The sequence below is a fragment of the Scatophagus argus genome, chromosome 1, assembly GCF_020382885.2.
Source record: "Scatophagus argus isolate fScaArg1 chromosome 1, fScaArg1.pri, whole genome shotgun sequence".
NCBI lineage: Eukaryota > Metazoa > Chordata > Actinopteri > Scatophagidae > Scatophagus > Scatophagus argus.
Window position 1 is genome coordinate 12226227 of NC_058493.1, and position 13201 is coordinate 12239427.

At 39.8% G+C, this 13201-nt stretch overlaps 1 protein-coding gene across 1 annotated transcript in view; it reads left to right on the top strand.

Annotated features, from left to right (window-relative positions):
• The window catches only part of ush2a (Usher syndrome 2A (autosomal recessive, mild)), a 184653-nt gene that overhangs the window by 64621 nt on the left and 106831 nt on the right, over nucleotides 1–13201 (top strand). The window contains exons 30-37 of the mRNA XM_046383631.1: nucleotides 4407–4537; nucleotides 7597–7723; nucleotides 8178–8279; nucleotides 8808–8996; nucleotides 9617–9747; nucleotides 9870–10149; nucleotides 10744–10968; nucleotides 11467–11547. Of these exons, the coding sequence (XP_046239587.1) occupies nucleotides 4407–4537; nucleotides 7597–7723; nucleotides 8178–8279; nucleotides 8808–8996; nucleotides 9617–9747; nucleotides 9870–10149; nucleotides 10744–10968; nucleotides 11467–11547 (1266 nt within the window). The remainder of the gene's footprint in view (nucleotides 1–4406; nucleotides 4538–7596; nucleotides 7724–8177; nucleotides 8280–8807; nucleotides 8997–9616; nucleotides 9748–9869; nucleotides 10150–10743; nucleotides 10969–11466; nucleotides 11548–13201) is intronic.

Consider the following 13201-nt stretch of genomic DNA (forward strand, 5'->3'; position numbering starts at 1 on the left):
CTAAAAATGTCAGAAAGGAGAGATTTAAAACAACCAAGGGGAAAATTATTTTCTAGTTTGAGTACAGCTTGTAGCTCATTCCATTTAAAATGTGCACCTGAACCCAGATCTGCCAGCATTTGTGCGAACATTAGGGCTTAAAGTTAGGTAGTTATTTAATCTTGTGCTCTAGTTGCTAGTTATAAATGAGGGAAGAGAAGTGAGGTAGTTTGGAGGTTTCCATAAAACAGCTTTGTAAATGAATAGCGTTAAATGTCTGTTGACTGTAACAATTACCATCCAATAGTAAACAGTAAAATTAATCACTTTTATATTGCTGTTGTCTTTGCTTTTTACAATCAAGTATATATCAGCTGTTTAACATGAAGCAGTAACAAGCGCAGTGCACAGTGTATTGAGGATGTGTACTTCTGTGAGTTCTGTAAGTGCATGCTGGTGTTTTGTGTGATAAAATATGTGTGTATGCGTTTGCATGTACACCTGTCATGATGTGTGCTCAGGTTTGTCTGTTGATGGCTCCAAAGTGGTTGTCAGTGTGAAGTAGCACAAGTCCTGTGGGGAAATCTGAAGAAAGTAACACTGAGAACGGTCATAGTCATAGTCACTTAGATTGCTGTATATTTGGGCCCTTCGCAGCAGACATACTAAACGTTAGTGTATATGCAAACACCAACAGATGCCTCCAGAAGAACATATTTGGAAAATGCTAAATTACTGTGCTAAATGTCATGCACACTGTACATACACATATACATACACATTGACACCATCACTGTTTGGCCACTGTTAGGCTTGGACTAGATGTCTTTGAAAATTTGTCTAAAGCGGTTTTCTTAATAACACAGTGTGACATGAGGAAACCCACATTCTTGAGTTCATCTTAAGACAGTGGAGCAAAGCCCAAGTTCAGGATTTTGCGTACCATTTCTTTATATGAAGCTAAGGATATAATGCACCGTCAGGCACCATTTAATGTAACCTGTTCTCTGTTGTATAAAATGTATATGAACTCCTGTGCTGATGGTGCAGTATAATAGTAGTTATGCTGCTTCTCCGCTTGAGTGTGTGTTAGAGTCCCATGGGCCTGTGCCCTGCATGCAGGACTGGTTTTGAGTGTGTATGTGTGTGACGGAACATGTCCACATCCACTATAGAAAGCACAGTTTGATGCTATCTGCAGTCCGTTTTACAATGAATAACTAATACCAGTTGGAATGGTTAAAAAAATGGATGGAAGTAGGATACAATGGAGGGAGCAGAGCTGAAGAAAATTGAAGGTGCGAAAATAGAAAACACATTTAGATGAGGCAGTAGGTGGAGAATGTAAAGGTCAAGAAAAAGACGATGAAGGTTAAAAGCGAAGGGAAGAAAGAAAGGAAGGGATGAGAGATCAGGAGTGTGTGACAGAGAGAGAGAAGGTTAAAAGGGGAAAATGAATTGTCAGGTACCTGTCATGACTTCACTCATCTCTGTGGTGACAAGGTCATGAATGTAAATGACAGGTGCTTGCATTATGTACAGAATGCAAGTCCAGTGTAAAGAACATCTTTGTCTTAGCCATATACTCCTACCACAGTTACCATACGTTTGTTTCCATTTAGACTTGCTATAATAAATCATGCACCAAGGTTAAACTATTGATTTTCTCCTGTATTGGTATTTAGTGCATATGTGTGCTGCCAAAATGGGAAAATTTTATATTCCCTTATATTTAAGGAGCTTTTCCCTCATTTCTTTCCTGTCATTCTATAACATGCTCTGTCACCCAGTTTATCTTTTTCTAAATTAGGGCTTTGTTTCCAAAACCTGGAAAACAACACCCACTCAACCACCACAAGTTTACTTGCTTAGTTTTGCTCAATTCCTGCATTCCAGGATGCCTGAGGGATCATGATTATATTATAATTAGGGGTGCATGATCTGGTGTCTACATCTGATAAAGAAGGTCAACAGACCAAAATACATGGTGAGAAACAGAGTAAGGCAGGACAGGTGGGTGTGTGTGCAAGCTTAAATCTGTTTGGAGGCCAGAGGTGGAAAAAAACTGAAGGAAAATAAATGTGAGACGATTAAAGTAGTTTGTGAGTAAACTCTAGAGGAAGGTGGAGTATCAAGCTGAATTAAAATGGTGAAATAAGAAATAACCTACTAGAGCAGACAACCATGAACAATGCCCAGAGAAGTGTTTTTGTTTGTTTGTTTGTTTGTTTTTTACCTTTGACCTTTTGGATGTAAAATATCATCATTTCATTATTTTATCCTATTAGACGCATGAGAAAAATCACAAACTTCACAAAGACACTTGAAAATTTGTCATAATGTGTTTTGTGAGGTCATAGTGGCCTTGACTTTTGACCACTGAAATCAGTTCAAATTCATCCTTGAGTTTAAATGGACATTTGTGCCAAATTTGGAGAAGTTCTCAGGTGTTCCTGAGATATCACGCTCAGAAGACAACACGAGCCTGATACTGCTCCTTGATATACCTCAGACTTGGGATGTTAATGATTAATCATCAATCATGTTTAATTTCTATCAAGAATTGAACTGAATAAGAAAGAACAGTGAAAAAAATGCTGTATAAAGATTGAGTACAACGTTGCTGTTGTGCCACCTGAAAAATCAGCACCTGATGGTTGCACGTCAAAAGTGGAACGTCGTCTTCTCAGCGAGCATCGTGTCAGTGTTAGGAGATGATGTTCATCCTATTTGTCCTGCACTTGCTAATGTGTTATCAAAGCAACACCTGGGGGGACTTTCAAGACAGCCTGCCCAAACGTCCACTTGAGCCTCAAAGATGAACTCGTTATCATCATCTTCAGTGCTGCAGGGTTGAAGATGTGTGTGAAGCATCCACGTTAGAACTACAGCTTCTTTGTTTTCTGTCAACTTTATTGGTCAAGCATATAAAAACAAATAAGGAACTGGACTTTGTTTTTTGTTTTTCTCACTTACACACTAATAGATATACACCAGTAGCGTTTCGCAAGCTCATTGGTTTTACCTGAGCTTCAGGCAACTGTCAACTCTCCATGTGAGAAAGTGCTCAAAGAACTGCTGATGAAGTCCTAACATTAACAGCCACAGTTTAAAAAAAAAAAAAAAATCCACTTTTGTAATGAATATATACAAACTGCTGAACAAAATGTCAATCTGTGTGAGATAAAATTGAGATTTTGGGCTATATATAATAAGACTTGAACTGACTTTTCATATTTAAGTTCTCTATCTTTTTCTACATACCAACAGGTAGAATAAGAATACATCCAGTTACAAATAGACCCACAGCACAAAATGGCTTCAAAACTGAGAGCCTTGAAATCTGTAGTCATCTTGAGCTTGACATATAACTGTTTGACTTCTCTCTGTGTTAAGTAAATTCACACTCATTATTTTACTAACACTGGCTTCTAATGAACCCTGGACTGCCTCCATTCAACTCCTCAGATCTTCCCACACTTCTGTTCCCTTCAGAGACAGGATATGCACACGCACTGAGATACACACATAAAATCACATCTTCTCTGTCGCTGTGTGGATCTAGTAGTGGATTAAGATCCAATCTCTGATCTATAGTAACATGACAGGACAGCACGCTGGATGAATTCTGTGTTTTGTGTGTGTGTGTGTGTGTGTGTGTGTGTGTGTGTTAGAGGTCCTGTTGGTCTAAAAACCCACAAGTTTCCCACATTGCTGAAGCTTTGATTCACGGTATGCATTAGCAAATGATGTATTGCACACTTCCAGCTGAGGCAGGACAGCTGTGTTGGAATGATGCAAATCCGATCAGTTGTTCAGGATTTTATATAGACTTTAATGTTTTGCAAAATAGCATAATTGGGCTTTATCTGAGAGATACAGGAGTTATGATAAACTTTAGTTTAAGAAAGGCATTTACACATTCCTATCTTTTTTACTTTACGAGTAAAGAAGATAGCAATTGGCCCTACATGAGAGTTCTGTCACCAAGTTGTAGTATGAGATTGTGAGCCCTGTTCTCTAGTGTTGTGTCTGGCGTCGCCAGGGTGTTTACTGAGTTTACCATGCGTATTATATGGATTTGAAGAAATGTGAGTGTTAATTTTGAAAGAAGGGACGGAAGAAGTTCACATATTTGAATGTGATCAGAAACTTTAAGACTTTTTAGGGTAGAGATTAAATTCTGGATTCTGTCTGATATGTAAGCGGTTTAACAGTGGGACATTACAGGTCCCTTATTAAGTTACACATTGATAAGCCCCCACAACCAGCTCCACTCTATTGTAAACAATTTCATTTATGACAGTATGACTCAGTATGTACTAAAAGTATTGTTTAATGTTAAATGTTAATTAGTCAATACAAATGAAATCAAATAAAATCTTAACCCCCTCCTGTCTCTCTCTCTGTCTCTGTCTCTGTCTCAGGTGTTAAGTTGAGTTTCAAGACTCGGTCTCCAGATGGCCTGGTGTTCTGTGCCTTCTCTCCAGGAACTCAGGAGGAGTTTCTGGCTCTTCAGATCAAAGATGGACGCCCTTATTTTTTGTTTGACCCACAGGTATGTAAAAAAAATTTTTTACCATTTCTAAAAACAGATATTTCAGGACAGACATGCATAATAATAAAAATCAGTAAGCTGAGTGGAATCAGGTGTTACCTCTGTGTCTTTTACGAAGGTAAAGGGCGGTCAGGAGGCTGTCAGCGTCAGCCAAAGGTAGCATTTCTCTTTAAAATTTGGAGGGAAATTGAGTTTTCTTAACTTTAATTCAGTACTCTTTTTTTGAGGGTCTTCATAACACTCGATCAGAGCCATCTCCATCTAGCTTGACCACTACTAAGTGTACTTTAATGTTCACAATGTCATATTTTAGAGAAGAACATGCCAGAATTTTATTTTAAAGTATGTTTCTGCCCTTAGACTCTGTTTAACTCAAATTGTTTTAGTGTTTTAAGCATCTTTTTCACTCACATTATTTCATTTGTTTTTTGCCTCTTATTTTATTACTTCATTCTGTTCTCTTTACTTACTAGCTCACCTTCACCGGTCTTTTTCTTATTTTTTATTTGATCCACTTCTGTCTCTCTGAATTCCTCTCTTTTTTCCCCCTCTCTTGCTGTCTCCCATTTTCTCTCTCACTTGCTCTCATCTAGTAAATGTGATCTGTAGCCCCTCATTGGTTTCTGTCAGGGAGACAGGGAGAGGGGGGAAAAAACTTTGAAAGTGTGTCAACGTTTGAATTGGACTGCAATTAACTCATTCCCTGCAGTCACCACGCGTGAATACCAATTGCAAGCTAATTAAGCTTTGCACTCTTGCGCACACACACACACACACACACACACACATATACATACGCAGCCCTGCTTCCCTTATCCGTCCATACAGACACATGTAGAGGGGTTAAAGAGTCAACGACTTCGATGATGAAAGTGATGATGGGAGATGATTACACATGCTTCCATGAGACCACCAACTAATTACACACACAAACACACATGCACACACACTTATACTTTACATCCTCATCGCTATCACTCAAATACTTGGTATCAAAAAGACTTGATCGAAATATAACCATGGCATGTATCTGTGTATGTATAGGGCTGTATGTCACTGAATAGATCCTTGTTGACTCACAGTGTTGTGAGTATATGAGTGTGTGTCTTCTCCAAATGGGTTGATTCCTTTGTTTAGGCTAGTTTGGGGTAATTAACGGTGGGAGTGGTGTCACGGCTTATTAGTGTTCCCCTAGATACATATAGCTGGGCCCATTACTTCCCCCTATTAGCCTGTTGAGCTAGCCTAATGGGATTACTAGTGCAAGGGGAGCTAATTTAGCATGACACCGGAAAGTGATATTCTCATAAATATGTGTGCATGTGAGCCAGAGACACTCATACACACATGCAAACTATATTGAAGCACATGAGTACTACAAACATTTCCTCACATGTAGAACAGATAGACCAAGCACAGAAGTTAACTCACTGTCACAAACTATTTAACACACACACACACACACACACACACATTCTCTCACACATAACATTTGCACTCCACTGATGCAGGTGAGTTGTTTTATGGACCCCCGGCTGTCTCAGTGTACAGAAGTTTAAGTAGCAACTGGTAACTACAATGTCTGTCGCAGGCTGTAATGCTGTAGTATACATGGAACTCATCACAGCCTCCAATACCAGCTAGGTGCAGCCTGCTCCTCTGCTCCATTATTAAAGAGGTTCCTGTTTTCACCCTTAATCACTTATGAAAATACACAAATCTTAAATACCTAATATTATTAAAATTTTGTCTATTTCCATCTATTGTTCAACAGGAACACCAGCACTTCTCTCAGTTCCACAGCATATAAAAGCCAGTAGAAATTAGGAGGTGACTCAACGAACAGGGACTACGACACCAGCTCCAGATCCCTCTTTGTTCTCTTCATCCATACTCAGCTCCTTCTCTAGTGGTGAACTTACAGGAACTGAATAAGTTGTTTATGTGATATAAAATCGTTCTTGTGCTGGGCTCACCCTTCACAAAGTCACTAAATCAGAAATCAATACTTTGTTTCAAGGGGCTTGACAATCTGTGCAGCATTCAATGCCCTCTGACCTTAGACACTGGATTCAGATGAGGAAAAACTCCCTCAGAAAACTCTTTAATGGGGAAAGACAGATATGTAATAGATGTTGTGTGAACAGAATAAAGCAGTAAGAACAAATTCATGATGATAAAATTACATATGCATATACATCCAATCCGGAGTCAGACACTGCATGGACTTTATAAAGTGTGATAGGAATTATCACCTCATGGTGTGAGAAATTAGCAGACCCACAGTCATTATTTATTTTACAGAGTTTATCCCCTAATATTTTCTTCTTGAATTCTTAAGAAAAGCATTTTTTTAAATATCTGTCAGGTGAGACATTCAGACAGTTGTGTTAGTGTGTTTGTGTAAAAGAGAGAGCAGGACAGAGAGAGAGAGAGAGAGAGAGAGAGAGAGAGAGAGAGAGAGAGAGAGAATGGTAGAAGGACTCCTCCCATGTTGTCTTGTTAAGTAGAGCTGTCTAGCAATGGTAGTAAAGATGTCAGAGACTGATATACTCTGGCATTCATACATTTATTGATCTCATCATTAAATCTTCATCACTGTGTGGGTCTCTGTGTGTGGATATGCGTTGTTTGTGTGAGTGTGCACATTACCCGTTACTCTTGTTTTACTACACTACTCTCTGCCGACTCGCTAAAAGCTGATCACAACAATGATGTCATACTTGATAGGTGGCAAAAAGCCCTGTAACAACACTTTGATGATTATATGTGCATGTTTGCGTCCTTTTGGGGGCGGTGTATGTGTGTGTCATCGATCCTTAATGTCTAACCTTTTTTGCACAACAGAGGGATAAAGACACGATAATTAAAATTCTTACTAAGTAAGCATGTTTGATTGTGCTATGATTTGGAAAGTGATCACTCAACTTTAGCGATTACTTTAAGATAGGCAGTCGCAAGACCTGTGGTCAGAAGAAGTAAGTATTGGTCAGCTGGGATGTCTTCACAACACCATTAATGTATAAATTCTTATCTGTGTTGTGGGTTTGTGTGTGTAGGGGTCAGCAGTGGCTGTAAGAGTGCAGGATGATGGAGGGCGCCGCTACGACGATGGACAATGGCACAGCATCGCAGCAACAAGGCGAGGGGCCGTGGGAACAATCGTTGTAAACAATCAATACGGAGGTAACTCTTCTCATATTCATACCACTGTGTGTATCTGCTCAGTATGTGGGTGTTTGAGTGTAAATGTGAGTGTTTTTATGCTCGTGTTTACATGTGAGGATGTGCTCGTGCAGGATGAGACTGACTTCTGTGTGTGTTGCTATGTGCGTAAATCCCCCAGGTCCGCATGGAGGTATTAGTCAGGTTAATCCCAGCCACTCTGTGCCTGATGAGAAACACTACTTCACACACACACAAACACAAACATGTTCCTCTGTTGTTCTCAAATATGTTATTAATTTTCTGTCTTCCAAGGTAAATCGCATCGGCATAACCACCATCTGCACTTTCTTATAATATCTGTCTCTTCATTCCAATGTGTTCCTTTGTGTTCTCTAAATTCTCTAATTTCATAATTACTCTTACCCTCCTTTAATTCCATACTTTTGCTTTGCCTCACCACCTCCACCACCAGGAAGTGCTTCAGCTTCCAGCGGCAGCACCATTATTGGTGAGAACACAGGGGTGTTTTTTGGAGGACTGCCTGAAAACTTTACTTTGTTGAGAGAGGATCCAGGTAAGTCCGCCATCACTCACTGTATTTTTTTACTGGCATCTATTATATATTTATTTTATATTGTTGCTACTGTTTATAATCTTTAACATTTGTATAGATTTGATTCATGCTGGCCGCCTAAACCTGGTTTGGCTTTTGAACTTTTATTGTTTCTTCAAAGGAGGAAATCTTATTTTGCCAAAATTCTCTTCACTCTTTTCCATAAGGCAACTAGTGCTTCAGCCCTTTATTACTTGTAAGGTTTCTGTCAACTTAAACTATCATTTAGAACTATCAACTATCATTTCTTATCATTTAAAAGTCTGCTGATAGGAGTCCAGCCTTACTACAATCAGAGTCAACTGCCTGCCCTCATAAAATTTGTCATCATTCTCATATTAATTCTTGTAAACTGCTGGTCATTCTTATTGATAAAACTGGATGGGAAATACAACACGAAATCCAATTTTAAACCTAAAGTCAATATTTAAACGGTTTGAAAGCGTGGAGTGAAAAAGTTGTAGTTTTTAATGTTGTCTGTTTGACCAGGTGAAGCCCGGCTAGTGCGACAGGGTTTCTCTGGTTGCCTCAGAGACGTGAGTTTGAAGGTGACTGACAGCCCCTCAGAGGAATGGAAGTCTCTGGACTGGACAGCAGCCACAAAGAAGGTGGAAGCATACGACAGCTGGGAGGGATGTCCTGTTCAAACTGTGGATGGAGCCCATTTTCTGGGTCACGGTAAGATCTTAATGATTGATGACGATAACATAAATGGTAAGAGTGATTTGTTTTTTCCTAATTTACTCTTATGTTTCATAAGTGCAACGCACAATAACATTGCTTCTTTCTGAATTGATCAATGTAGTGTTTGTTGTTGTAGCACAATACTTCATACTGTGGGATATCAGCATAATATACAACAGGGTATTAGCATTGTAGACAACATCTCTTTTCATGAGCAGGCTGTGTTTGGATACACCTTCAGTAAGTGTTCCTAATAGACTGGTAACACTGTAAGATGCTTGATGCTATGCTGGTGATAATGAGGTTGCTGTTTCATGTTGACAAATATGATGATGATGATAAGTTAATTGGTCTCTGTGTGAAAGATCAGGTTCATCAGTGCACATTTTCTCCATTGTTGCTCTGTGAAGGGCCTGTGAATCCAATCTTTCACTTTTAAGTGTGGCTTTTAAACATTTGATAAAACATTTTAACCCTGAACATGGTACACATTTTTAAGTGTGACTCAAACTTTATATTTTGACTTTACAAGTCAATGAAAGAATATGCTTTCTTTAGCTCCCAGCCTTGTAATAAAATTTTGTGTCGTCTGTAATTATTTCTTCTTGTTTCAGGTTACTTGGAGATGAGCAGAGATGTATTCAGTGGAGGGCGAGATTTTGACATTTCTATGGGTTTCAGAACAGACCAGCTCAATGCACTTTTACTCTTTACGTACAGCACACAAACTACAGACTACATGCTGGTATGGAGAACAGACAATTTTACAGTTATCTTTTACATACTGTCCATACTCAAACAAAACTTTAAGAAATTCAGGACAAAGAATTAGCTTGTGATATTTTGTTTATTGGTGTGCATTTTTAGGTGGAGCTGGAAGCCGGCCTCCTTTCCTTCATTCTTGCCTCTGGAGGTCATGTGACTGAGCTCAGCATGTGGGTGGGGCTTAGCTACTGTGATGGAGACTGGAAACAGCTTTCACTGGCAAAACGCGGCTCGCTTGTCTCTGCTGCAGTTGATGACTGGGCAGAGGAGACAAGGGGAGTGGGAGAAGCAGTAAGACTTAGAGTCGATTCACCATTATACTTAGGGGGAGTGCCCACAGAGCTCATACATCCTGCTCTTGACAGACGAAGTCACAAACACGGTGAGATATACACTAACACAGAATAAAATTTGTTTGTTTGCATAATCAAAATGACAGGCAGAGAAAACGTGTTTTAAGATGCGTCATGGGGTTGATGCAGTATGTACACACTGTGCAACTAGTTGTTGTTTTGGATGTTTTCTTTCGTCGACCTCATACAGTTTTCTACAGTTGGTCCAACATGTCACTTTGTATGTTTGTGAGCTCCTTAAGGTATTTATATTAATTGTCATTTTTGATGTGTCTCTTACTTACTTGCTCCTGTCTGGACAGAGCAGAATTAAATAAACCAGGGGTCCTAGTGAATACATTAGTAATCGATTGCATCTTTTCCAACTTCAGTTTAATAGCCTGGTTAATAATCCTCAGGAGTTAAGAGCATAAGTTTGGTGCATAAGCATATAACGTGTTAACATGAGAGAAGAGGACAATGGTGCTTATTTTAACAATTTAAAATAGAAAAAACGGGCAGACATCTGACACCATTTTCAGGAAGATGTACCCTTCTCTATTCTCCTCCCCTTCTTTCTTTTGCTCATTTTTCTTTTCCTCTTCATCTTATGCTGTGTTCTTTTCTTCTTTGCTCTTTTACAGGCCTAGGGGGTTGCATAAGAGGTCTTACCATACGAAGTGATGAAACAAACCATCCTGTCAGTCAAAGTGTTAACCTCTCTGTTGCCTCCCGCCGGTCTGTCAGAGTCTACTTAGACGGCTGTCCCACCAGTGAAAGCCGGTACAACTGCAGAGGAAACGATTCAGTGTTGGTGTATAGTGGAAGGAAGACACAAGCCACAGATAACAGTCTACAGCCTTTCACTGGTAACAATGCACAGTACACAGTATGCATGTACATAACTACACAGAGACATCACTCACCTGAAAAGGAGGTGTAGACCTCTGGCACACGGTCAACACTAATAGAGTAAAAACACTTAAGTGACAGAACCTCCATCACACAACTAATACAAAACACATGGCATTGATACTCCTCTCTCTATTGCAACCACCAATTAAAAGTGACATTTAATTAAAGGAAAACCAACTAGATGAGAAATAGCTGGTAAGCAAAAGATGTGACATGAGTCACATGAGCACATTTTGGCTTCTGCCATTGATAAGAGCAATACTGTGGAAATAGGGACTTGTGCACAGGTGTATTTAATGTTATAGATAAATGTGACAATTTATTATGATACTGATTACAGGTGATGCATTGTTTTTGTGCATGCTTTCTTAATTTAAGGAATATATTTCTCCCCTGTCCCAAACTCCTCCTCATATTTGCAAACACACACACATATACACACCCCCTTCAAGAGTACTTGTACAGGTTTGTGGCCTTGGCTGCAGGAGGTTGGACAGCTGGACCTTGGCAAAGAGGACGCAGTCAAAGCATAGGTAAACTGTTTACATGTATACAATATGTTCACAGTGAGATATGATATTAACGATGTCATAAAAATGATTCGCCCTTGCATTTTTTCACTTTCGCTCCCCACTCTAGCTGTGTGAGTGTGTTTTCAGATTCACATGTACACTATATAGGCAAAAGTATTGGGACACCTGACCATTACATCAGTATAGACTTTACATAGACAGCTTCCACTAGATTTTGGAATGTTTCTGTGGGGATTTTTGCCCATTCATGCAGTAGATCATTTGTGAGGTCAGGCCCTGATGTTGGACCAAATGGCCTGGCTCACAGTCTCCGTTCCAGTCTCCGTTCATAGCAGTGGTGTTGGATGGGGTTGAGGTCAGGGCTCTGTGTGGGCCTGTCAAGTTCTTCCACACTAAACTCATCCAAACATGGTTTTATGGACTTTGCTTTGTGCACTGGGGCACAGTCATGCTGGAATAGCAAAGGGCCTTCCTCAAACTGTTGCCACAAATTTGGAAGCACAGCATTGTCCAAAATGTCTTGGATTTCCCTTCACTGGAAGTGAGGGGCCTGGCACTACCCCACAAAAACAGCCCCACAAAGAGGTGTGTCTGGATACTTTTGACTATATAGTGTATGTTCATTTGATGTGCTGTGTAATCTGTTTTGGAGTTACCACTTCATCTATGAAGTCACTAATAAAATGTATGATTCAGTGGAACTGAATGTTACTCAGATGCATTTTGGCACATTGGCCAAGGAGTAAATATTCCCTGAGGCTGACTATGTTCCATAGTGTTTCTCTTTATCCTTAAGAGATTTTGGATGTAAAATCACTACTATGTTATACAGTATGTGATACTTTTTGAAAGCCATTGATATAACATGTGCCTGACTGTATGAGTGATTGATAAGATCTCCATAAAGGGCATCCCAGTAAAAGGCTGTTAACCCAAAATGGCCTCTGTGGTCCCTTGTGTAATATAAAGCTGCTCGTTAGTAGTGAACGATACACTGACAGGTCTCAGTATACCATGCTATGGCCAGAGAGAGGAATGAAGAAGAGGGAGGAAGAGCTAAGAACATTAAGAACAGGGGGCAGATGGAGGATTGTGAGGAGAGATGGGAGTAGAGAGCCTTAAAATGAGGAAATGGAGGGATGGACAGCAAGAAGGGAAAGGGAGTGAGGAGATGTGGAAAAATGCAATGTGAGTGGCTAATAAAAGAAGGAAGTAAGTGATAGATGTAAGAAAAATGAGAAGATGTAAGAATATCTGAAGTGCAGAAGGAAGGTGAAAAATTTAGGAGGAAAAGGGAAGTCAATAACCTAAACAAGAAAAACAAGGGGCTGGGGCACAACAGACTTAAGTTTATGCCTGGGCAAAACCTAAAAGCACAATAGACGAGACTGAGTAAAATTAAAGAGATTATAAGTTGTTCATAATTGCCATTTTCCACACCAGAATATCTGATCTGCAACCTGCAGTTTCCCCTTTTTACTGTTTTAAGATTTTGCACTGACAGCCAGTCTGTTCTTGGGCCAAGTCCAGGATAAGTGAGAGAGGGGAAAGATGCAAAGATGGATGGAAAAGAAGGTGGTTGTGAGGCAGTGAGATAGACAGAGAGGAAGGGAGGGTAGGGTGGGTGGTGCGAAGCTGGACCATCCTGAACTGC